This window comes from Anomaloglossus baeobatrachus, chromosome 1, assembly GCF_048569485.1.
Source record: "Anomaloglossus baeobatrachus isolate aAnoBae1 chromosome 1, aAnoBae1.hap1, whole genome shotgun sequence".
NCBI lineage: Eukaryota > Metazoa > Chordata > Amphibia > Anura > Aromobatidae > Anomaloglossus > Anomaloglossus baeobatrachus.
Window position 1 is genome coordinate 672,980,232 of NC_134353.1, and position 27,760 is coordinate 673,007,991.

At 40.8% G+C, this 27,760-nt stretch overlaps 1 protein-coding gene across 1 annotated transcript; it reads left to right on the forward strand.

The window, feature by feature from the left end:
- The first annotated feature begins 795 nt into the window (after positions 1-795).
- CRYBB2 (crystallin beta B2) lies at positions 796-26,906 on the forward strand. The gene is made up of 6 exons (XM_075341727.1): positions 796-988; positions 3,671-3,745; positions 7,146-7,264; positions 15,625-15,757; positions 24,975-25,117; positions 26,600-26,906. The coding sequence occupies exons 2-6, from the start codon at positions 3,692-3,694 to the stop codon at positions 26,766-26,768; spliced, it is 618 nt and encodes a 205-aa protein (XP_075197842.1). The 5' UTR covers positions 796-988; positions 3,671-3,691; the 3' UTR covers positions 26,769-26,906.
- Positions 26,907-27,760: the final 854 nt, after the last annotated feature.

Consider the following 27,760-nt stretch of genomic DNA (forward strand, 5'->3'; position numbering starts at 1 on the left):
TACATTCTGGTATCCTCCATTTTGATACAAGTAAAATATATCTTTGTACCGTGTTAGCCAGTAGACTGGCTAACACGGTACAAAGATATATTTTACGATGACCTTTGACACATTCAGAGCAGGAATGAATGTGTCTCATGGATTCATGTCTTTTTACATCAGTTAAGATATGTGCTCCTCTGACCATCCGAGCGTGTCACAGCCCGGACCAGACCCTGATCAGAGGACAATAAAACTTTCACACTGAACTGCAGCAAAATTTATGGCCACAACAGTTTGCCCCCTGCCATAGAGCGAGTTCTGTTTTATATAACTTTTTTTTTTTTTACTGCACTATTCTATGTCCTGTTGTGTATAAATATGTGACTCTTCAGATTTTGTGTTATACTGAGGCTGATGAAGAGACCTGAGTAGTCTCGAAAGCTTGCAATTATTACCATCTTTTCAGTTAGCCATTAAAAGGTATCAACCACTGAGGACTCTCAGTTCTTTTAAACAATTTTTTATCTCTACTGGCTAACACGGTACAAAGATATATTTTACCAGTGATCCACTGAGAAATTGTGACTTTACATTCCTGACCTGTGCTAGGTATAGGTTGTTATACAGGATAGAATCATCGGCTGTAAAACCCCTGGAGCTGGACTGGCTGGCTGGTATAATTGCTCAAATGAGATGTTCCAGGTCTTGGCATTCAGAAGGCTGATGCATGCAAAGTTCAAATCTCCCCACCAACAGCCCAAACAATGAGGGCCGGCCAAATGTGAAAGCTAATGAAATAATTCTCCAACTCTGCTTCTTAAAACAATGCAGGCTGCGCATCAGCAGAGCTGGGTTTTCATCAGAGCAGTAATCCAGTATTATCGCTTTGCATCACGCTGGAACTATTTTGTAAATAGTCTTGGCACTATTCTCCTGCCCCCGTCCAGTATAAATGTGACCAGGAGCTGTAGGCCCTTTACTGGAACAATCGGGTACTGGCATACGGGTAAGATCTGCTGAATTCTGGGGTTTTTACAACAGGGCTTCAAATTGTTATTCCCATCAGAGAATTTCTGTATATTCTGCTTAAAACAATCAATATGCAGAGAAATAGAATGAAACTGGTGGCTAAAAGACTGAATAAAGCATCTTATAACAGTACAACTATAAGGTGACACAAAATGTACAAGATGGGCTAGGTTCTCATAGTCAGAGAGCCATGTGGTGACCTCCCTTATGGCAGATGGGGATATAAAATTTGTAGAATAGTCATTAAATAATTATGCTAAAGCTATTTGAATAAATCAATCATTTTGATTTATAAAAAATAATCAAGATTCAATTCATGATAGAGAAATAGTTGTATAATCAATATATATACATCCCACATGCACACACATGTCCACATACACACGCACACAGGCACACACACACACACAAACATACACACACGCACACACTCATACGCACGCACACACATACGCGTGCACCCACATGCACATATATGCACATTTACATACACAGGCACATGCACACACACACATGCACACACATGTCCACATAAACACGCACACAGACACACACATACACACACGCACACACTCTTACGCACACACATGCACACACGCGTGCTCCCACATGCACACACATGCACATTTACACACATGCATTCACTCGCACATTTACATACACAGGCACATGCACAAACACACATGCACAAAGACACACGTACACACACACTCACTCACACTCACATACATATATAATTTATGCCAATAAACACCAGTTGAAAGGTTTACTTACTTTGGCTGCATAGTACAGCTTGATGGCTTTAATGCTTTTCTCGTTTGGAACAGTTTTAATGGTGCAGTTTTGTTGTGGGCATTGAACTATAAAGTGACTTGGTCTTTTGAAAGCATGGCATTTAAACTGTTGTAGCAGTATATTAAAAGTTTAATATAATAATGGAGAATGACTATATCGGTAGTGAATGCAGCAATTACACAAGTCTGAAAAGAGTAAAAAAAAAACCTCAATCAGTAATCCGGGATCTATAGAGGCAGCATAATTGTATTTTGACAGATTTACCTAGTCTCCTTCATCTGCAATGTATTGACTATTTTTTGTGAACTTTTATACCTTAAACAAACTTTATTATTACTATTATTATTATTATTATTATTATTAGAGGTCAGGATCTGGTTCTATAGCTATACTTGGCACTCCAAGATATAGATAGAATAGATTTTTATTTCGGCAAACTAAAAAAAAATATGTAGCGTTTCTGTTCCAAAACATGGACCTTCATCAGACATGGATTGATTTGCGATGCAAAAAGTCAGGTACAGAGGAAGATGAGGCTGAGGAAAAGTGATCTTTATACCATGTAATAAAGGTTGCTTTCTCTCTGCGCTGTTTCCCTCTGTACTTGACTTCTCCGTATCACAGTGGCAATCTGTTTCTGATGAAGGTCCACGGTTTGGGACAGAATCGTTACAATCATTTTTATTTTTTTGATTGCTGAAATAAAAATCTATTCTATGTATAATTTGGAGTGCAAAGAATTGTTATATTTTTGCTTTAATGGAGTGGAACCCTTCTTGAGCACCACATCTTCTCTATAGGAGTGTCATGTATCTATTACTATGCTGGTTGTTAACTATGTTTGCTGATGACTAGTATGGACATGTTCATGGACGGAAAGATAAACATTATTATTATATGTCATATATTGCATTGTGCACTAATTGACAATGTTTTGCTACTATTTAATAAGAGATATAAATATATCATGTGTCACAGAGATATGAGAATTTTTAGCTTTCTGGATGGGGTCTTCAGGCTCTGATGTTAGTTAACAGCAGATATCTGACTTCCTTTAACAGACAATTATTTCATCTTTTTCATCAATAAGATTTTTCAGGAAAGAACCTTTATCGATGGTATAGGATTTTACAGTATATACGTAGCCAAGAGAATGCCAAGTTACCCATTCATTAATACCATGAGTAATCCAGTGCACAATGACTAAGGACTAAAACACATGAAAATCGGTGCGAGTGGACTGCGATAAAACATCGCAGTCCACTCGGACCAATATTCGTCTATGTGTCAGCACTCATGAACGATTATTTTCTCAGCCCTAATCGGACCGAGAAAGTAATCGCAGCATTCTGCGACTGTAATACGTTCCTTTTTTCTCTCACACCCATTCCAGTCTATGGGGCGAGAGAAAAATCGCACTGTACTCGCGGTACACCGGTGTACCGCGAGTGCAGGGCGAGAATGGCAATAGCCGGCTACGGAGGAGAGAGGGAGATAAATCCCTCCCACCCCTCCACAGCACCGGCCCACCCCCCCTCTGTGCCGGCCCACCCCTTCTCAGCGGTGGCTCGCCCTTCCTCAGGGCCGGCCCACACTCCGCAGCTGTGGTCCGATCACATGATCGGACCTCAGTCGCAGTGACACTCGCATGACACTGGGCTCGTGCTGTGCTGCCAGCATGAGCCCAGTGTCATGTGAGGATCGCACTAGTGCCCCGTGTGGCCCCGGCCTAAGCAGGAGTCTGATTATTGCAGTTTTCTAGAGTTTTATGTAAAATGGTTGTGATTCCAAATAGAAATTGTCCAGACTGTACTCATTAGTGCTGAATTTCACTATGCCTCCATTCACCATGTGTATCTTTCAGGAACAAAACACCAGCGTAAAAATGGCATCTGACCATCAGACTCCAGCCACTAAACAACAGCAACCTAACTCCAAGGTATGTGCAGCAAACCTATGTTGTTCTGAAAAAATGGATTTCTTGGTCTTACACTTTATGTTTCTTGACTGTTAGCTTACAATAAGTGTTCACCTATAAAATCTATGACATTGTAATTTGATTACATACTGCATATATTTAAGTGATAGACTTTAGCTGTGTACATAGTCCATGAAAGGGAAGATAGACGAATAATGAACAGGCTTTAATTACTGAATTTAATGTTTACGTTCAATGCAGTTAAATGATTAGCTGCCTCTAGTGGTGACTGCTGGTAATCAAACTGTAATCATTTAAAGAGAACCAACCACCAGGATTTTCATATATAAACTAAAGCCAGTGCTATACTGGTGCTCTCATGCTGATTCTATACATACCTTTAGTTTTGAGATCATATGTATAGTTTCTGAAATACAGGCAAGTAAAGTTTATGAAATACACTGTTACTTGTTGATTGGTGCTGCTGAATATCTAATAGGTGGGTCGGGTTGTGCTAGTTATTCCTACCCCTGTCTGACTGCCTGTCCTTCCTCCCCCTGTCTCTGTTGTTACAGGGTGAGGAAGGACAGGGGGGAAGAAGGACAGGTAGGCAGACAAAATCTCACCCACTTATTAAATATTCTGCAGCACCTATCAATCAAGTAACAGTGTATTTCATAAACTTTACTTGCCTGTATTTCAGAAAGTATACATCCGATCTCACAACTGAAGGTATGTTTAGAATCAGAATCCTAGTGTCAGTATAGCACTGGCTTTGGTTTATATAGGAAAATTCTGGTTGTTGGTCCTCTTTAAAAGGAAGCTATCATCAGAAGATGACATATTGTTTAAATAAGGCTTTTGTATTACATGTATTTAAAAATAAATAAATAAATATTTGGCAATATATTTTTCATATCATGATCTGTATTAAAAGTTGCAATCTTTCAATGTTCACAGCCAATGACAAAGGATGATCCAATCACAATAGGTGATGTCCCAGCTGACCCTGCTCCCCCTCCCTTCACAATGACCTTTGCACAGGCCCAGCAGACAATGCAATACAAAAGATAGGGTCAAGACCATTGTGACTATGTGCATGTGTTGATTCCTGAAACAAAAGGAAGTTAGATTTTAAAAAATCCCCAATAGCCAGTGTTAAAAATTGCAAGATTGCTACTTTTTATTTTTAATACAGATTGTGCTGCGTAAAACAAAATGCATTGTCAAGTGTGTTTTAAAAATACAATTCAATCATTAGGTCATTTTCTGATGATAGCTTCCCTTTTAACTATGTACTGAGAATCTTAATTAAAAAAGTGCTCCGTGCTAAAGAAAGTAATCCGAGCACTTACTTTAAATGGGTTGTCCAGCCTTACGCTAAAAGTCTACAGTCACTCTATGTGTCTGCAGAGGTATAAATCCGTATAGCATATAGTTCTGGCCACATTCCAACTAGACGTGGGCTGCCTTGCTCAATCTACTTTGAGTGAGGCCGTGTACGTCTAGTTGTAATGTGGACTGAGTATGCATATTGCAATGATTGTGAGTATTTTATCAGTACATTTCTCATTTTAATGTGGTGACCTGTATTGAGGGAGTATAGTGAGCCCTCAAAACTCAACTATACTCACAAGAGATTGTGAAAAAAAAGAAAATGCCCATAGCCAAATGTATCCCTGTAGTATACGTAAATTATTTTAGAAAGTTTAACATGGATAGCTGGTAAAGTTTGTATAAATCTCACCAGCACATAACTTATTTACATTGATTACATATGTTCTTACTCTTTTGCTCAATATCTGGAAAGCAAAGGCACTGCAGTTTTTTAGGTTATGTATGAACATTGTGCTAATTTAGTGGTTGTATGCGGTTAGATAAAATAATCAGGTTTTTTTTCTAGGAGTAGTGGCACTCTTGTCTATTGTAGCTCCACCACCTGGAAGTGTATGGGATGAGCTAAAATACTAAACACAACTCGTAAACAAAAATGGCATAGGATATAAAGCTAATTTTCATTTTTTAGCGCCATATAAACCATAGTTGAGGATTGAGGTTAACAGATAAAGATCATTTTTTACCATGTGAGTGAATCATGTCCAATGTATAGCATATAGGCATATGGATATGGTCTCCAATCTGTTCTCAATAGATTTTAGCATGCACCCTATTTCTTTCGTTTAATTTCATGCATTCTCCAAGATTAATGTTGTTTGCTGTTAAAGGCCTGGAAATTATAACAATATTGTCAGCCTTTATAGTTTGAAAGAGAACAGGAAACTAAAATGGCAATATAAATAAATAGGATAATATGCAATATAAGATGTACAAGATGATGATCTATGTCCTTTACTGACAGTATCGCTACATAAAACTATATAATGTGTAGTGTGTAGTGTTTCTTAGCAATTACAGTATTTCTTCACCTGCTTTTCAAAATGTTCTTTTGCCATTCAAATTAATAATCTTCCATATAATACAAAGACAACTAAAATCTACCAGACCATGAGCTGTTTCTACAGAGCGGCTCTCCATCCATGACGGCTTAAAGAGCTGGAACTCTTTGGATGCTTGTATTGCTGGATTGGGCACAGGGACAAAGGTAGTTTTTTAAGAAACAACCCCTTTGAGCATGCATGTGTCACAGGGGTGGTACTGACAGACCAGGGGTTCCTAAGCTGGCCCTAATACTGGGACCCCTACGCTCACCCTGGAGGTACCCTTGAAGGTAGAGAAGTCCAGATCCCCAAACCTGGCCCAGTCTCCAGTCTCATGAACTGAGAATGACTGAGACCGGGATCGCTGATGCTATCTTTGATGGCGTCTTATTACACTCCCCAGCCTTAAATAGGAAGAGACCACCTGGAAATGGTAATTAGCAGCTTAGCTCTCAGAAGAGTTGCACACTGCTCCAAAAAGGATTAACTTTCGCACAGCTGGGAGCCGTGAAACAACTCAGCCAATGCCCAGCTGAGCTGAACATGTAAGAGAAACAGCTGCATGTCGGACTCTGCAATGTGAACAAATTCCGACGCCGTTGTAGTGATCTGCGTTGGCGGAACCGCTCAGCACATGACAGCATTCCCCATTAACCTCTTTTGGCATGTGTGCTTCAATTTATACGGATGTAGAAATGTAGAAATTTGTACAGTACCTTTAAATGAGCAACTAGCCCAAGTAATAAAAACATAAATATGTATAAAGTATCCTGAGTTGTTATCCCGGCTCACATTTTTACACCTTGTATGATTCAAGAATACTGGGCAATATAGTCCAAGAAAATTGATTGACTATCAAATATGATGCATGATTGAAGTCCAAAATACAGGATTTATTTTACATTATGTTATTTCTTGAGTGGCATATCTACAGAAAATACAAAAATTCACATTGTCTAATATTCAGGCTTTTATTTTTACAGATTGTTATCTTTGAGCAAGAAAACTTCCAAGGTCGCTGCCATGAACTCAGTGGACCCTGTACCAATCTAAAAGAGGCTGGCATGGACAAAGTTGGCTCAATCCTTGTGCACTCTGGCCCGTATGTATCTGAATATAATTCAGTAAGCAGCAAATCCTATTGTGAATATACATCTTAAAGCAGTTTTCCCCTACTAATATGACCTCCTTTCATCTGTCCTAACACTTTCCCAATATACTTCTGCTACCTACCCGCTTCTGTAAGCTGATCTCTCTGTAGCACATATATACGTTTATTGATGTTCTAACTTTGATACTTTTCGGTCTGGACGCCGGAGTCGAACAAACTGAGCAGGCCACGTTACTGGTGGGGTGAGGCTGCCCTCTGTGTGTGACAGCAGACTAGGCACGCATGCCCAGATCAGACTTCATTCTCCTCTTAGACTGCTTCACAGGGCAGTGCTTTCATATGACATGCAATGTGCCAATCATTAGATAGTATAGCACAGGGCATTTCTGGAGGGTTCATTGTGGTACAGGCATTGATGCTGCCACTTACAAGCAAAAGTTCTTTCAGGGCTAATTTACATATATTCAAGTCTTTAATAATACTGCCCTTTTCCTCCTTCCACCTTCCACCTTGGCAAGTCCCAGGAGACAAGTGACCCCACACATGGACACTCCGAGAAGCTCATTACCTTTCCATTTATGGCCCCTGACATGCCCGTTTCAAGAGAGACATGAAGAGATTGTGTGCGGTGATGCCCAAATATTTGAGTAGCCACGGTCAGTAAAAGCCTAATTTGGGGAACGGCAATTACTGTCTCAAGAGGTGGATGATGATAATAGGACAGAGTTGCTATAAAATAATGTTAAGTCAACAAATCAGGAGGAGGACCAGAATGAGGAAGTGGAAGACGAGGTAGTGGATGATAAGTATGGACCAACCTGGGAAGGTGGCATGCAGAGTAAGCACAACAGCACAGGGGAGGGATTTTCAGCACCACAACAGGCAGAAAGAGGCAGTGGGGTGGCTAGAGGGAGAAGGTGGGCAACTGTTCCCCAGAGCACCCACCACAGCCAGATCCCAGGCCAAGGGTTATGTGTTCTTCAGTCTGGTGTTTTTTATGGACGGTGCAGAAGACAAAAAAATAATCATTTGCAACCTGTACCGTACCAAGGTCAGCAGAAGCCAAACCACTATCAGCATAACCACCACCAGCATGCTCAGCTCATGTCTTCCAAGTACCCAACTAGGTGGGCCAAATGCATGGGTCCACAATCAGTGTTTGCGGGTGACACCACTGCCTCTTCTCCTGTGCTACATGCTGGGCAATCCACTGTTCAGGAAAAAGCATGGATGCCTCCTGCCCTGCACCTCTTGGTACATATTTGCAAACACCATCAGCAACCATGTCCACTTCCTTTTCACAGCACAGCGTTCAACCTTGAAATGCAAGTGGAAATGCGCATCCACCAACTAACAGGCCAAAACACTAAACTGGCACATTTCCAGACTGCTTGCTCTGGAACTGTTGCCATTTAGACTTGTGTACACTTCTCGGTCCCCAGCCACAACTACTTCTCCCGTTGTAGCATCCACGTCTTGACTTACACAAGCACATTTCCCAGAACATCATCCGTGCCCTCACCAACACAGTTACTTTGAAGATCCACTTAACCATCGACATGTGGACAAGTACTTGTGGCCAGGAACACTACATTTCCTTGACGGCAAACTAGGTAATCCTGGTGGAGGCCAGGACTGTGTCGGACCCTGGAACAGCACATTTGCTTCTGATGCCTAGAATTGTGGGCCATAGTTCCATCAGAGTTTCCCTCATCTCCTACACCAGTTCCTGCACCTCCTCCTCCATCTCTGAATTGTCATCCATATCAGACAAAAGCTGGAGGGACTGCAGCACTACCTCGGTGAAGCGGCAATAGGCTATGCAGAAACTAATTTGTTTAGTTTAGGTGACAAACAGCACACCGCCGCAGAGTTTTTGAAAGGTATAAGTTGTAACAAACCAGACAGACTGTGGTTTTCACTGCTGAACCTCCAGGCATGGTCGTGTATGATAATAGCCGTAACCTGGTGGTGGCTCTGAAGCTTGGCAAGCTGCCACATGCAGCATGCCTAGCCCACGTGCTCTGCTTAGTGGGTCAGTGCTTTCTGAAAACCTACACAGATTTGCCTGAGCTACCATGTATTCCCCCATTTCCGCAAGTCAGCTACAGCTGCCGCTGGTCTAGCAGTGCTGCAGCGGCACTTGCAAGTGGCAGCTCATCAACTGGTTTGTGACCTGACCACATGCTGGTACTCAACATTACATATGTTGGGAATACTTTGTAAGCTGGACAGGGCAGTATTTGAAAATCAGCTACAAAAATGCCTTTGGTATTTCGGTCAGCCTCTGCGCATAAGAATTGAAGATTGGCCAAGGATGTGTGACATCTGTGTGGTTCTCCAAAACCTTGAGGAATCAACCAAAGTGGTGAGTGGTGATGATGCCATAATCAGCATAACCATCCCAATTTTTTGTCTACTCAAATTATGGTTGTTCAAAGTTAAAGTGGAAGCTTTGCATACTAATCAGGTGGAAACGGAGGAAGAAAGTACACAGGGTGATACTACCCAGCGCAGCCTCATTCCATTTTCTCAGCACAGATTGGGTGATAATGAGGATGCGGCGGATCATGATGATGAGGAACAGGAGATGGATGCCTGCACTACAGAGTGTACTACCCACACCAGCTTCATGCCATTTGTTCAGCAGGAGGAAGAGAGGGGGGAGGAGATGATGTAGAGTTGTCCTTCTGTTGGGGACAGATAAATCTTACCTGTTGGCAGTTTAGCACACATTCCTGACTTTATGTCCCGCTGCCTTTCCCATGACCCCGCATCATATGCATTTTGGCCAATGCCGATAACTTGTTGTTCATCTTTCTCAAACCACACTACAAGGATAACTTTCCATCTCTCCTTCCTGCGGCGGAGAGTGCTACTAAAATGGTGCAATACCAGAAGGCCATAGTTGAAGAATTGGTCAAAAAATTCCCATCTGACCATGCTGGTGGCAGAGGTGATAGTTCCTTTGGCAACCAAGGAAGAGAGATGAGAGAGACACACACCATGTCCATCAGAGGCAGGAGAACAATATTAAAGGTCTGGGACAGTTTCATTAGTTCTTCACAGTGCCCTGGCCCTGAGGGGTACTCTGACAAGGAGAGAAGTTTTGGAAGATGATGTAGGAGTACCTAGCTGACCGTATCATTATCCTCCATGATTACGCTTTGCTGTTCATTTATTGGGTATCCAAGCTAGGCACGTGGCATGAACTGTCCCTCCTATACCTTGGAGGTGCTGGCCTGCCATGCTGCTAATGTAGCGCTCCATGGGGCAGGTGGTTAACCTCCTCGTCGCTAGGTCATTTCTGGTCGGGTCTGGCATTGTCATGGTGTGGCCTTGCCCGGTTCCGTTGCCCCCAGGTGTATAGTTAATGGTGAGGGAAGTGGGGTATTGGGAAAAGTTTGTCATGACACCACCTGTGGTATGCGGCCAGGGAGTAGCTGCCACTGCCGGGTTCCTCGCCGGGGCAGATGTTATGGCAGCTGGGATGGTGTCACTCCCCACAGGCGGAGTGGGCCCCTGGTAGATGATGAGGGTTACAATGGCCGTTGGCGCCTAAGCGCTGGTCGGCGCCGCCGGTAAGAACGAGCCAACACAGTCTCCGCGGGTTCAGGGTGTAGTTTATTCACAACTTCAGCTGCCAGCCCGGTCACACTGGTCACTGCCGTGATGTGCTCAGGTCAATCCCGGTGTTTTGAGAGAGGAGGAGTGAGAGTCCTATTTCTAGGGTGTCCCCCTCCGCAGTTAGGTACCCTGGCTGAGATCCCGCTCCAAGCCCTGTGCCCAATAAAGTCCAAGTTGTCCGGATATGTCTTGCTAGAACTATGGACCTGACGGGTCTGTTTTTCATGTGTGTGTTGTGCCAATTTCTACACCAGGTGGAGCCCGACCCCCAGGTGGCTGGCTTCAGTGACCAGGAAGTCCATGATTGTATGCCCACCCCCCTGAGCCAACCCACTCTGTGTGAAGGCTCCAAAGTTGTGTGTAGTGTGTGAATGTGGAACACCGATGATTAACCCCCTCCTTACCTGAAATAGATACCACACCTTAATTGAGGCGCAGTACCCTGTGGTAACCAGAGCCTCAGGGGTGCCACACTAGCATTTTGTGAAAGCAATTTTTTAGTGTCACAGGGGGCATCATAACTGATAGGCGCAAACGCCTATCAACTGACAATGCTGACAAGCTGACTCTTATCAAAATAAACAAGTCCTGTAGTGATCCAGACTTCTCAACCCCACTGGATGACAGAAGCCGAACATAAAGTCAACTAAAATGTTTATTTTTTGTGTTGTATTCCCATGCACGCCTTCCCACCCAAACAAGGTATATAGTTCTTGGCTTTAACATTCTCTCTCTGGACATGAGTCTGTGAAAAAATGGCCACAGACAGTGACTCCCACGCACTTTATGCAGTCTTAGGTGCGTCTCTTTCGTATGCTCCCGGCCCTGTAAAAGCCTCTTTCTGAGTGCATAGGCTTTCCCATTTTGGGAGTGAGTATGCTTTTAAAATTGTACCTGAATTGAATCAGAGTACCCCCTCTACCTCTATTGTTGGCTGTATTTCAATGCTTCCTTTTAGTTTTAGCAAGGCCTTGCACTGAGTGCGTAGCCATTGCCAGTTTCAGAGTCAGATTCTTTGTACTATTGTACCAGAATTGAATCAGTTTTTCCTCTACGTCTCTTGCTAGCTATATATATATATATATAGCAGTCCCTCCTTATAATTTTGGGCATCTTTTGCACTTAGTGCATATGCTTTACGAGTCTAGGAGTCCCATTCCTTAAAAATGGTCAAACATTGTTGTCTGAAGCCATCCTCTACATGTATTCCTGGGGGTATTGCAGTCCCTCCTTCTAATTTTTGGCAGCCCTTGCACTTAGTGCATAGTCTTTATGAGTGTAGCAGTCTCACTACCTAAGAATGTGAACAAAATGTGTATGAAGACCTCCTTTATGTGTACTGCAGGGTGTAGTAAGAAAGAGTCTTCCCCTCTAATTTTTGGCAGTTCTTGCATTGTCTGCATAGGCTTTTTGAGGGTCAGAGTCCCTCCTTAATAAATTAAACAGGATGTGCCTGGCCAAGTCACACACACCATGTGCCTAGATAAGGTAAGAAAATGGTAAATTACATTTACCAGTGACTACCGGTGGGTGTAGTTTTATTTACCCCTATCTATGTCATCTACTGTAGTCATAGGTGATGGTTATGAAGGCTATTTTCACACGTTACATTTTTGCAGCATTTGTTTTGCAATTTTTAATGTTTTATGCAAATTTAAAGCTGATTTTTACAGTAACAGCAAAAGCTATAAGATTTCATAAATCTAATGCACAAAATTGCTTTTTATTCATAACTGAAATGGAAAACTGTTTCATTTTTTAAAGAAGAAGCTTGTCAATTATTTTAAGGTTTTTGCAGTGTTTTCTGAACATTGAAACCAATGACAAAGTGGAAAAAACCCCGATAAAAAATGCGTGAATATAGCCTGAGTAAAGCATTATTTTTCTCTTTTTTATTTTGCCTTATATACAAGTCACTATTCAGAAAGAAGGTTTCTTAACCTTATTTCCAGTGAAATCTATGTTAGTTTCAGTTTATATGTTTTATTGTCAGTCCAGAAAAATGGCTTATACTCTGTTTGACAACATTGCTTTCAACGGTGACCTGGGAGTCCAAGATGTGTCCAGGTGTCTTCACTATGCTGTTCCCAGTCCATTTCAGAGGTGTTTCCATCAATTTCAGTGATTTTTAGCCCCCCAGACCTCATGTAGGGTCTACTGGAAAGATGCTCGAGTTGCCCATTGACTTCCATTATGCTAATTTCTCGAGACGAGCACTGAAGCATTACATATAGCTTGACTTGAGTAATGAGCACCCGAGCATTTTAGTGCTCGCCCGACAATAATGATCTTAGGTTCAAAATGCGTGGATTATAAGGTTTTTATTGTATGATGCTATTTCAGGACATGCATTTTAAAAAATGATGTTTTGGAAATTAAAAAATAAAGTGTAAAAAATTAATTAACCATATGGAACATAATGGATGTAAATGAATAGTTAACCAGACAGCATTGGTTAAATATCCATAAATGTGATACATAATACATCTAGGTTTTGGACTAATGAAATGATTTAGGCCCTCAGGCTCTTCAGGTGCAAAGCAACCGTATGTGTGCATCATACTGAATTAGGTCAGTTGTGTGTATATTATTATTACCTTCCAGAGAGAAATCCTTTTTATGCTATCAGCTTACTGTAGCTTAATTACGAGCAGTATATAAACTCAAGCATTTGTGACATCATTCATTGGCTGTACTACTTTATACGGATTTAAATGATGGTCTTTGGAATATTTATAGAACACTGTAGTTAAAATCATTTTCGATGTTTAAAGGGAATCTGTCACCAGATTTTTCATGTATATACTAAAACTATCTTCATCAGTGCCTGTGCTGCATTCTATAAAGGTTCATGTTATCCCCTGATTCCCCCTGTATTCCCCCAAATACAGCGCTGGAGATTTTCAAAAGATATGTAAATCTTTCGGTCCGGTCCGATGGGCATGCTCGGTGAGGCTCCTGTCCCTCTTCTCTGCGCTGATATCAATTTTGATCACAATAAGAGGATGGCTACCTCCCTAAGGGTGCGTGCCCACGATCAGTGTTTGCAGCGCTTTGGACATAGCATGCTTCAGCTGCGTCCAAAACGCTGCAATGTCCAGTACAAGTATAGTGGACGGGATTTCTGGAAATCCCGTGCCCACTATGCTTGTTTTTTCTGCAGTAAACACTGACCTGCGGTGCGTCTTTCCAGACCGCAGCATGTCAATTGTTTGCTGCGGATTCGCATTCGTCCTCCGTAGGGAGAACACAAGCGAAAGACCGCAGCAGCCCGAACCCTGTTCGTGGGTACAGGCAGCTGCGGTCTCCTGTGTTCTCCTGCAAAGGAGACTCGTGGACCTGCAGGTCAGGACCCTCTGCATCCGGGACGTAGTGAGTCCTGATCATGGGCACATACTCTTATACATATGTGCGCATAGCAAAATGATGAGGTCTCTTGCGCAGGCGCAAGATTTTGCAGTTTTGTGCATGCACACTTATGTATTAGGTTCCACCTAAGGCCATATATTTTATGCACTGGACCAATTTTCTTTGCAGTCTTTTTTATTAAATCTGTATTTTTTCCTGTCATATGCTATAGACCAGGGTTCCCCAACTCCAGTCCTTGAGGGCCGCCAACAGTGCTTGTTTTCAGGATTTCCTTAGCATTGCATGGGTGTTGTAATCATCAACTGTGCAGGTGATTAAATTATCACCTGTGCAATACTAAGGAAATCCTGAAAACATGCACTGTTGGCGGCCCTTGAGGACTGGAATTGGGGACCCATGCTATAGACTATATGAACAAGTGCTTGACTCCTTGCCACTAAATAATAGTATAATAGTTGGCTGAATTAGATCTTTTCACACATAAGTTTTTGGTTGGCTAAGGGCTAGGACACACAGCTAGTAAAACGGACCGAGTGGAATGTAATAAATAAAAAAAATCGCATTCCACCTGGACCCATGTTACTCTATGGGGCCGTTCCCATCTGTGATTATTTTCTCAGCCCTAATTGGACCGAGAAAACAGTCACAGCATGCTGCGGGTAGAATCCGATCCATATTCACTCACACTTACACAAGTCTATGGGTGGGAGTAAAACATTGCACTGCATTTAGATGACACCAGAGTGTAGTGTGATAATCGCATTAGCTGGCAATGGAGGATATAGGGAGATGAATCCCTCCTTCTCCTCCGCAGCTGTGATCCGATCGCAAGATCGGATCACAGTGACATGTCACTTGGCTTACACTTGCAGAACAGCAGGAGCTAACATATGGCATCCAATGCACATGCATCGGATGCCATACGCTCATGTGGCCTTAGCCTAATACCTCTAATCATGGTACAAGGCTCTTTAAAGAGTTAAACATCAATTTAAAAGATAGCCACCTACAATAGTTATCGCTAGAGGATTTCTTGAGGAGGAGGAAAACTTTTTCTTATGGAGCATTGCCTGGAAGACATCCTACCAAAACCCATAGACACAAAAAAAACCCACATGATGGATATTTCATAGAAATGTAGAATAAGTTATGGAAAATATTTTCATGTGTTTTATGAATTTTACCTAAAAAAAAAAATCTATCCATATAAACACTTGTTCTTGGAAACAGCTACATAAAGGTGGGGGCCACTATTTTTAAAAAAAAGATGTCCATTTTTTAATCTTGCATGTTAATCTATGTTTTTTAACATTTTAGTTTATTTTCTAAAGATATGATTTCTATTTATTTCATAGCTGGGTAGGATATGAACAACAAAACTGTAAGGGAGAACAATTTGTCTTCGAGAAGGGAGAATACCCCCGCTGGGACTCCTGGACAAATAGCCGAAGAAGTGACAGCATCTCTTCCCTGAGACCAATCAAAGTGGTAAGAAAGTGAAAAGTCTGTAAAATATTGGTTTTCTATTCAATAACAAGTTCTCCATGGGTTAATCTATTTAGTCTTTTTTTTACCATTGTAACATCTTTTTACTTATTGTATATACAGTATGACTATATAAAATTTATGCGGTTTATTTAAAATATATGTCAACCAGCTCACCACCTATATTGTCCTGAATAATCATGGAGCACAGGATTCAGCCTCATCACAGCCAAAAATCCAAAGGAAAAGAAAAGGGAGGAATCCAGCTCTTAAACATGTGACTCTCTTCTTTATTGTTTCAAATGCATTACAATCAGATTACTGCCGCATGGGTAGTTCATCCATCAATGCGTTTCAAGTGCGCATGACATCGTGATTAAAACTGCCATGCGCACTTGAAACATGTTGATGGCTCCACTACCCATGCGGCAATGATCTGTTTGTAATGCATTTTAAACAATAAAGAAGAGAGTCACAAGTTTAAGAGCTGGATTCCTCCTTTTTCTTTTCCTTTGTATATTTAAAATGCCCAGCTTTACCACCAAGATGAGGTCCACATTAACTCAGATATGATTATTATTTGTGCTATAAGCAGGTAACACCAAAGACTAATGAACAGAAGAATGGATATGCAATATGGTGTCCATTAAAAGTCTGTGGGTCCATACATTTTTCCTGCATTCCATTGCATGCAGTTATTAGAGAAGTATTGCATTGCCTTCTAATGCTCAATTTTAGTTTAGATCACTAATACAGTCCATTGTATGGGTCAGTGCACATGGTAGACAGCAGTCCACATAATGCTTATGACTTATGTCTTTATCCTTATAAAAATATGAAATGTATGTAGAGTAACCATTGTTTTATTTATTTCATAAATCAACAGTATATATATGAAAATAATCAACTTTGTAATATATCTTATTAGAGAAATCTGCTTATTTCCTTATCTTAGCTGATGGTTTACTCTCAATTTAAAGGTACAGGATTCAAAATTTGTATTCACTGAGGACAGATTCTCCCATTACTGAGATATGAGATGACAGTTACTAGTCATAAGATTCTATGAAGAGCGGAGGAAAAGGGAGGTATAGACAAACATTTTGCTGCAAGTTCTCCAGAAGCGACAGCTACTTAAAATCTATGGTAAAAAAAATGTTAATGAGTAACTGTCATTTTAGGGGAACTTGCAGCAGAATGTCTGTGCCTTCCTTTAAATCCTCTCCCTTTTTCCCTCTCCCTTCTCAAAAGAATCTTAGAGTTCACTGACATAAATGTATAAAAGGACAAGAGCAGTTCAATGTTTTATCGGCTAGCCCTAGGACCAATATTATACTATGGGGCAGTGCGTTTTTTTTCCTCATGCTTATTTTGCATGAGAAAAAATTGCAGCATATATTGGACACATTCTAGTGAATGGGAGCGTGCAAAACATCGGCCTGCACTCTAATGTCATCCGAGTGCAGTTCGATTTACATGAACACATTTTGTGGAGAAGATGGAGAAAGTAAGTTTCACACCTCGGATATGATTCCCTCATGCGAGATAATGCACAGTAAATGGCAATTGCCTCAAACTCTGATCAGTGTCATTACCATAATGAATATGATTTTCTAGGATGAGAAAATCATCTCTCGTGTGAGCGAACCTTTAGAGTAACTCACTGAATACAGATTTTACCAATGAGATTAAGTCCAGAAGGATAAAGAAGCAGATTAAGTTATTTCTCTGATAAGATATATTACAAAGTTGCTTATACTCATGTATACTATTGATTTATGAAATAGAAAATTAAACAACTATTACTCTTTAAAGGACCACCAAGATACTAAACGCAGATTTATAAATGTAGTTGTGTTGTGGATTGTGTGAAGCTTATGTTCTTGGAAATATCCACTGGAATTGTTCACTGGTGTCCAGTGTATCATTGAATGAATATATTTCTTTGTGACATCCTTCATTTCCAGTTCTATAAATCCATTTGTATTTGTTTATTGTCTGGAAACTGGGACAAAGACTTTAGTTTATATGGTAGTTTATTCGTGTTATTAATGGTGATTCTGAGAGTGGAAACAATGCTTCCATTGCTTGTCCTGTCCTTGTCCATAGCTTGATGTTTTCATTCATCATATTACACACCCAACAATAGAACAAGAGTACAGTTATACCATCTCTCCAACTGCCGTGTGTTATGGGCCTAGCTGAAGTGGCCAGTGTGTTAATGGAACCAATATGATGCACTAACTGATGACTTTGTGGCAGTGTGAGTCTACATTTTTATCCTAGAGTTAACATTTTGTATGGAAGTGATTACCAACTTCAGAACCATAGGAAAACCCTCTTCAAGGGAACCTCTATAAACAAAGTATCTTGGTATAGGGTTAGCTAAACCATATTGCACATCTTGGCCAGTCCTACCATTTAACTAATAAAATCAGTCTGACTCCCAAGTGTAAAAGTGACAGGTCTTGTCGTTATGACTTGAAGAACCCTATCTGCAAGGAGTTTGTATGTTCTCCTTGAGTTTGCGTGGGTTTTTCTGGGTACTCCAGTTTCCTTCCACAGTCCAAAATAATGCTGATAGGAAATATAAATGAGAGCCCTATTGGGGACAATGATAATGATGTCTGTAAGGCCCTGGGGACATTAATGGTACTAAAATAAATAGATGAACAGATATTTTGCCTATGGATGATCATGGCTTTATTACAAAATGTTTCAGCAACAGCACTTTCCATACAAATTTGTTTGATAACAGAGAGCAGTAGAGATGGGTTTCAAAGCCACGCCAATGACTAACAGATCATGAAAGCTTAAGATTAATGTTGCTTTATTTCATGCACAGGTCTACGCATTTCAGGAGACACAGCTCCCTTCCTCAGGACAAAGAGCCACGACCGGCTCCAACGCTGAAGACACAAGGTTCAGATGGAGTCCTGGAGCTCGGTGGTGATTGGAGGATCCTCTCTCCTCGCGGTGACGTCCTTCATCTTCCGGGACAGTTCCGTCTGTACTGCACTTCATAGCCTCTTTAGCGCCTCATCTTGCAGTTGCTGATCGCTGCAGGCAGGAGATGAGCCGCAGAGAGCTGCATGGAGGCTGCATCACCTGATGAGACGCTAAAGAGGCTACGAAGTACAGTACAGACGGGACTGTCCCGGAAGATGAAGGACGTCACCGCGAGGAGAGAGGATCCTCCAATCACCACCGAGCTCCAGGACTCCATCTGAACCTTGTGTCTTCAGCGTTGGAGCCGGTCATGGCTCTTTGTCCTGAGGAAGGGAGCTGTGTCTCCTGAAACGCGTAGACCTGTGCATGAAATAAAGCAACATTATTCTTAAGCTTTCTTAAGCTTTCATGATCTGTTGGTCATTGACGCGGCTTTGAAACCCATCTCTACTGCTCTCTGTTATCTGCCTTATGGGGACCGCTGCCGTGGCTTGGAGTTACATGCTGTTATAGGAGTTGTGACTTTCACAACCCCTTTTGGTGAGTAGTATTGCTAATTTCCTCACCCTGAATATATTGGGGCAAGACCCTATTGCGCTTCTTTTTCCACAGTTTCTCTTATACAAATTTGTTTGTCAGAGTAGGTCAAATACAAATGTACTAGTCACTGTGCCCTATATAGTAAGATACTTATCTTTTTCTTTAAATTATACTGTCTCTACTCACCTAAAGGGAAAATTTTAGAATGAAGGGATGGGTGAAAATAATGGAAGAATTTATACTCACTTATTCTAGCCCCTGCGGCACCAGCTCTGGCCCCTCCAGTTGTCTGCGTAATGACAAAAGGTGATGACATCCCATTTTTCAATAACCTGATTGCTGAGGGTTGTGATTGTCCTACAGTGGTCATGTGTGACTGGACAGGACGTTATCAGAGGCTCATACAATTATGTCTCGCGTAAGCTACGTGACCACTGCTGCCAATCACCGTCCTTAGTGGTTTGTGACCAAAGAACAGGACAATATCCCTTTTCTAACAGTCCTTTCCTTTATCAAATTTTTGTTTAAAATTAGGAAACATCTTTAGGTTTCAGTTACCGGAGTAGAGAGAGTCTTACAGTATAGGATAATGAAAAAGATAAATATCTTGTATTCTCGGGCACAGTGACTGGCAAATCTGTATTTGTTCTGTTCTGACAAACACGTTTGTATGGAAACTGCTGCGGCTGGAACATTTGTATAGGCAGATTTCCTAACTTGCATATTTTATTGGTTCTTTTGTAGCAGTAATTACTTTGTGGGCACAGCTCTTGGCAGAACTCTATGAATAATTGTTATGTTGATATTGCTATAGTGCTCGCACTTATACTTGGCCTTTTCTTCTTCATGATACAAAACTAAGGAATATCAGGAGGTGGCACAAATGTGTAGATAGTAAGTGGCATTAGTGTGGGGACAATAGTATAAACATCACTATTGGAGCAATACAGCATTATATGTGTCAAATTAATAAAACTATAACTGGGGTTGATTTGTCATTATCTCGATAATTAGGGCAAGGAATAGGATATTTTTATGGAGTTGTAAAGAAATTTTCATTTAATATGGAGCTTACGCTCTTCTCCATGGGGTTATTGCCATAGGTTGAACTCAAAGGACTTAAAGGGAATCTGTCAGAAAGTTTTTGCTATGTAAGCTGAACATAGCATGCTGCAAAGGTTAACATAGGGAATTCAGGGAATGTCAAGGTCTCATCTGCTGTATATTTGCTATGTTTGTTTAAGCAGCAGTACTTCTCATTGCTCGGACTACAATGTCACATGTGCGGCAGTCCGGCGCACCCTCTCCTTATTGACACCTCACTGTCATGTTCAATCTTGATTGAGAGCCTGGTGTGGACACAGGTAACTCTCTCAGCTCTGCTACATGGCTAAATCTAAAAATTCTAATTGTGTCAGAACCACTGCACCCAGTAATCTAAGTGATACATCACTAGATTCAGAATCTCTTTGCTTTCATCATGCTGCTCTCAGATGAGGTAACAAAAACCTGCTGATAGATTCCCTTTTAAGGCCCTTTAAATCTTAAAAATTCTAAAATTATGAAACTAGGATGTGGTATGCATCCTAATCTGCTGTGGCATAGAAATTTATGCTTCGTGACTTTTGATTTATAGGTAGCTAGAATTTTGGCTCCCACAAATCATTCCCTCAAGTTTAGCATATACTAATACAGAGCCCTTCTATACACACTAGACCTCATGTGTCCAATCCCTTCCTTATTAGCAATAATGGCCACTCTGGTTTCCAAAAGACAATATATGTCTGTTTTTCACATACATGTTCTGGGGTTTTTTTTGCCGATAGAACACATACCCATTATATACCAAGTTGCTGTACATATGTCCTTGCTTTTTGTGGACCACGTGTTTGCAAAAAAAATTACAGACTTGTCTGTTTTTCATCTGAGACACGGATCAATCTTACCCATAGAAGCCTATGCATCTTTGAAAGTCACTGACAGCACTTGAATGGCAACCTTGTGCTATAAATGTTCTGTTTGTTATTAACACTGTAAAAGAAAATCTGACTCAAAACACTGATGAAAATCGTACTTGAAAAAAACAAACGGCTTCTGAGTGAGGCCTAAGGGACATTTTTCCCTTTTTATGCATAAGACCCCATGTGTGCAAGTGTTTTGCATAGGGAGCATATCTTGATGATTTTATGTTCTGTATAGGGAGCATATCACATTTTTATGATTTTATTTAAAGAAGACCTTCCACTGACTGGATTTTCCAAATTTAATCTAAGTACCTCCACCAAATGATGCTTGTTAAATCCTGCTAACAATCTCTGACTGCGGGATTTAACATATGCTGCCATCATTTCCCACTTCCATCAGAACGGGCTGATGGCCTTGTGGGGCACTGATGTGTTGTCATGACAGCTAGGGGTCAGCTGATGACCTCTGTGTCTGTCAATACGATCCGCCTGTGAACGCCAGCTGTGAGCTAACATTCATAGGAGATCATGATTACATGTGGGGATTGTCCTGTATTTAATTGTATATAAGCTTTTTGTCATGCTCACACCAGCGAAGATCTAGGAAGGCGAGCGTCTGGGGTGTAGGGGTAGACCCACTGGACCACAGGGGGAACCCGTACTTAACGTTTAGCAGAGGGAGAAGCTTGAATAAGCACCCGCTGCGAGGTGGGATGCCAGGTGCCACTCCCAGGGCAGGTGCTCGTGACTGTGGCAGCTGAGTGGGCCAGGGTGACAGCAGGACTGGGGAAACAGAAACTTTAAGCAAAAGTCCTGAAGAGGAATGGGCAGGGTAAGCATCAGCAGACATCAGACACATGACACCAGGAATAGGACCTCAGGCACGGGTCATGGACCTCGGGTAAGGCTCAAGACATCGAGTACATGGCAGGATAACAGGGTACATCACATAGCAAGATAACAGGGTACATCATACGGCAGGATATCAGGGTACATTACATGGCAGGATAACAAAGTACATCACATGGCAGAAACACAAATACAGGACCAGGCTGGAGTCCAAGGGGATTGCCAGTAACTGGATACGTCGTTCCCTAAATACGCAGGTACCTGAGCATACCGGGACAATGGTTAACTACATGCAAGATTCCAGACTCAGACAGGTGACCCAACTCAGGGAGTATACTGGACTCAGGAACAGAAGACACCAGCCCTTCAGGAGAAGCACATACAAAGACACATAATGCTCTGTCACTCCTATCCGTAAGGAGGAGCCTTAAATAGCTAGTGCCTCCCAGCAATAGGCTGGGGACACCTTAGCAAGGTGCACACATCTCCCTATAAAAGATTAGGAAATGTGCGCCCCCACCTCCTAGGCTGGAGAGCAGGACACTCCACACAACATGTGCAGAGCCTGCAGCCTAGGTGGGAGCAGAGCCAACCATCACGTGGGCATCCACCTGGAACAACAACTGGGGACTGCATTTTTACATGTACGGCGGAGAAGAGGGAAGCAGGTACACTGCCCAAGGTACAGAGGGATGCCGGCATCCCTAGTATGCTGGCGTAACACTTTCTACATATCTCTACAGGTGACATAGGTCCAATTTTGCTTTTTTTAATATATATATATATATATATATATATATATATATATATATATATATATATATATATATATATATGTGTGTGTGTGTGTCTGTATATATAAAGTGTTTGGTTGGCAGAGCTATCTAGTAATTGGTGTTTGTCTGTAAATCACTCTATTTAAGCACGCCATGCTACTCTATGTTTGTACTTGATAAAGACCTTTTTTGATAGATTGGAATGTTGTTACCTTTTTATATGGCAGAATAAACTTTTGTAATATTTTTTCACTCGGGTTTTGGACGGGATTTGGACTCTTGTTACCTGTTGGATTTTCTTCAAGTGGGTTCTTTGGAGTTTTTTTTTCACTTCCACCAGTTGAGTATTGCAGACTGCTCCTCTTTGTTCTGGCATGCTTTGACACAATTGTCAAAACTCACTTTCCCTATCTGCTACAATTCACCAGATACAGTAGACAACTATTCATTTCATATTTGTGGTCTGAAGATGAATTTACATAACACAATGTATTAAACCACTGACAAACCAACAAATGGTTTCATAAATTGCTAACACAATAGGATGGATATTTACATAATTACAATGATATTATATACCAGTACATCATACAGAATACATATTTGATATATTTAATAATATAGTACTGTAATCGGGACAGTTGCGTGACTAACATTTACATTTTACATCTTCACAAATGATACTGTATGACTGATCAATGCGTCATCAATTAATATTCCTGCTGTTAATATTTTCTCGTTTAGTAATTTTGCACCAGACATTTATTAATGTGTATGTGACAAGGAGAGAAGTATTAAAATATAATTTTTTTATATATATTAGGATAAAAAAAAAAACCTTAAAGTCCAATTAGGAGATACAGATATGGATGAAAGTAAACCAGGGTTCCAGAAGGGGCTGATTTACAAAGTAACAGTTTGTTGATCGGCCACCGGTTGGTCCATGTAAATAGACCCCTAGAAAGGTTACATTTGATTACTGAGTGTTTGAAACTACTAAATCACTCTAGAGCCACTATCACTAAAAGTGTGAGCCACAATCGTTGAAAGTGTGCCAGCTTTTCACTTTGATGTAGTCTAAAATATACAATTGGATGAAATAGGGGAGTGTATGAAGATGATCCATATCTTCCCATTGCTTGTAAGATGGTGAAAAGAAACTTCAGGGATACTGGGTCTATAAACTGGTCTGGTGAGCAGCCACAGGATCTATGTTTAATCACATGTAGACAATAACCATGAGAACAGGGACTGATAGAGAGAATCTGCACCCACAAAAAGTAAACTACTAAGTAGAGATGAGCAGATCCGTGGAAGATTGGATTTGCCGCGTTCAGCCGGACATTAGATTAAGTTCAGTTAGGGTCCGACCTTGATGTGAACTTGATCCTGGAGCCTTTACCCCATTGGATTTCACTGATTGGGCAGTTCAGATCTCCACCCATATACAACCAGTTATATATAGAGTATCTCCGGGTTAGGGTGGTAGTTTTTTTTTGTACACACTACATCCAAAAATGTTGTTTTTACCCCCCAGTGAGAGCCAAAGACTGCAAGCAACTCCCATTGGGCTGAGCACTGAGTGTATCCGAGCACTCCAATGCTCGATTAAGTGGTTAGGATACATACAGCACCCAAACTCGGACACTATATTTTTTTCAAAGGCTGTGTTCAGTACGAACCCCAAACTGAACAATTCAGGTTCGCTCATCTCTAGCCCTAATTTAAACCCCCAAAACACCCTATAGAATTTTTTTTAGACGTGGTGGAGAGAGATGAGAATGAGACAGTGGGAAGTATCAGTATTGGAGTGGTCCCTGCAAGAAGAACAGAGGCTGAGAGAGATGTTTATCAGATTAGTTAGTCCTTAGTGTTTAAGAAAAAATATATCGTGCCTTTAAAAGTGCCAGTAACAAAAAAGGGGTTTCTGTATCACTGTATCTGCAGTTGTGTTCAGAAAAGTGTCTTAATTTATGGGGAGCCACTGTAGAACCCCATTCTACAAGTACACACTGTTGCATTGAAACCGAACATTTTGTTTGTATTGACTTTATTTGTTCTAATTTTTGTGATGTTGTTGAAAATGTTTTTTTTTATTCTCAATGCAAGCATAGCCTTATAGCTATAAATTACAATTTCCAGGATAGCCAGGAACACAAGATTGTTCTATATGAAAACCCAAACTTCACTGGGAAGAAGATTGAGATAATTGATGATGATGTCCCAAGCTTTCATGCTCATGGCTACCAGGAAAAAGTGTCTTCTGTGAGAGTACAAAGCGGAACGTAAGTTAACCGTGCTCAGGATTATAGTAAATGGTAAATACCACAATTTAATTTTATTTCTTTTTATGAACAAAAATTAGAGCAGAAGGGAAATGCACAGTCTTCTCACAGCTGTTTAAATCCAGTCGTGCAACATATGTCATGCATTTGGCCTCTAGGGAACATCTGAACATCACAGATAAGTCTTCACCATCGGGTACTGCAGAAGATCAAACAGAACACACTTGTAATGTGTTCAGCTGAAATAAAGCTTAGGATAAAAAAAAATACCAAAGTCATATTTTCAAGTCTTACTGTTAAAGTATTCTTTTACTGAGTCAGTGGAAACTTGCTGCTGTCGCAGAAATGAGCGTTACACTCCGCAGTATATTTTAGAGGGTTTATCTAACTGGATTTTTTAAGATATCAGAGGCAACTCATTTTTTTAATTCAAAGGTTCATGTTTGTGTAGTTGGGAATTACATATAAAGACAGACGAGAAAATATGTCCTACAAGTGGAGACGTTTTTCCGTAGAAATTGCATTATGTACCATGAAGGGTAAATTAACCACAAGGAAAAAGTGCATGCAAAACACCTTATATGTTAGGGCCAGGAACCAAATAGGTGAAATTCCCAAAATAATAAATGTGAAATGACGGCGAAGTTCCCCAGAATATTAGATAACACAAAAAAGGGAGTACCAAAAACAACCAACAAAGCATAACATATTAAAATCACAAAACTATTATGAATATTGGATTAAAATGAAAATAATTAATTAACTCAATATCACTAAACAATGCAGGTCTAAATTAGGAAAAAACAACCCTAATTCAGGAGGAAAATCATAACCGATAGGTTCAAATCTCCACAAGTCAATATCCACATTTGTGGACAGAGTAATAAGCAAAGGTAGAATACTTATAACATCAATTAGCAATATCAAACAATTCCAAGAATAATATAGAAATATGCAGCACAATTAGGCGATATATAGCGTGTAATGAATAATCATGTGATCAATAGCTCACCCATAGTGGTGTCCTTATTGCAACCCCCAGGACACCACTGGAGGACACCACTATGGGGAAGCTATTGATCACATGATCATTCATTACATGTTTTATATAACGTAATTGTGCGATTTAGGTCAGAGAAGTGGGTTTTACAGACTTCACCATCAACTTCATAAGCACCGCATAATACACACTGTGTAACCATACAGGTCACACAACCCTAAGGATAGTATTGGTCCAACAATACTGACTGAATGTCACTCATGTACCCCTCTTCTATTACTTACACTGTCTTCAAACTGTCCCCATCTAGCATTATTTGATTTTCAAGTGAACGTATCTCCAAGACAGTATCACTTCATCCTTGTGTTAAGGATTAAGAGGAGCCAGGACTTTTGAGAGACTGCAGGATGTTGGGTACCAGTTGCATGAATTCTTATATTCTTGGTACAGTACTTTTTAATATGTTAATCATGTCTTTACAGGTGGGTTGGCTATCAGTATCCAGGTTACAGAGGTTACCAGTACCTGTTTGAGAAGGGGGATTATAAGGACAGCTCAGATTTTGGCGCCCAACACCCCCAGATCCAGTCTGTGAGGCGCATCCGTGATATGCAGTGGCACCAAAGGGGAGCCTTCCACCCTACCAGTTAAAAGAAACACTTCTTCCAACTAGTGCCACTGACAAGAAAGAGATACCGAAAGGCTTTTACGTGATCTGCTGCTGTTTTTCCCATGGCATGGTTAACCTGCCTGCCACTGTGTGACTAAACCTGCTGAAGCAATTTAATAAAAGCTTTGAGTTCCAAACTCCTGCTGACTCCATGCTTTTTACTTTATCCATGTAGCTATCATGCTCTAGTGAAAACACCTGATTTACTGGATTACTGGAAATCAGATTAGCATTGATTAGGATCTAACGTTGTACGTATACCCTCTTTCACTTGTAAAGTGCCATGGAATAAATGGCGCTATAATAATAATATTATCTTATATTAACCCCTTAACGACCGTGGGCAGCAATATTACGTCTCTGCGGTCATAGTGTTAATCCCCACCTGCTGCTGTGGGCTTCAGGCGGGGATCCGCGCATATGTCAGCTGATTTGTACAGCTGACATGTGCGCCTCGAAGGTACGAGTGGCGCTATCCACCCATGCCTGTTAACCCCTTAAATGGCGCTGTCAAGATGTGAGAGCTGCATGACTCAGGTCCTCTAACCATAAGCCGAGTACTGCAGGTTTCAAGAGATGAGCATTTCTCCTGGTTTGAGCGGTGCTGCTCTGATCGGGATAAATGAATGAGCGATCAGACAGCTGATCCTTATAGCCCCCTAGGGGCAGTAGTAAAATAATAATAATAAAAAAAATTAAAAAAAGATTTGAAAAATTTAAAAAAATAAAAAACCTAAAAGTTCAAATCACCCCTTATTCGCCCCATTGAAAATTAAAGGGTTAAAAAAAATATACACATATTTGGTATTGCTGAGTTCAGAAATGCCAAATCTATCAAAATATAAAATCAATTAATCTGATCGGTAAACGGCATAGCAGTAAAAAAATTCCAAATGCCAAAATTACGTTTTTTGGTCGCCACAAATTTTGTGCAAAATGCAATAACAGGCAATCAAAACGTAGCATCGCCGTA

Bases quoted from the DNA above. Each gene is read 5' to 3' on its own strand.
- CRYBB2 (XM_075341727.1), top strand. From the start codon at position 3,692: ATGGCATCTGACCATCAGACTCCAGCCACTAAACAACAGCAACCTAAC. The intron at 3,746-7,145 runs GTATGTGCAGCA...TTATTTTTACAG, and splicing joins AACAGCAACCTAACTCCAAG to ATTGTTATCTTTGAGCAAGA. The intron at 15,758-24,974 runs GTAAGAAAGTGA...TACAATTTCCAG, and splicing joins CCCTGAGACCAATCAAAGTG to GATAGCCAGGAACACAAGAT.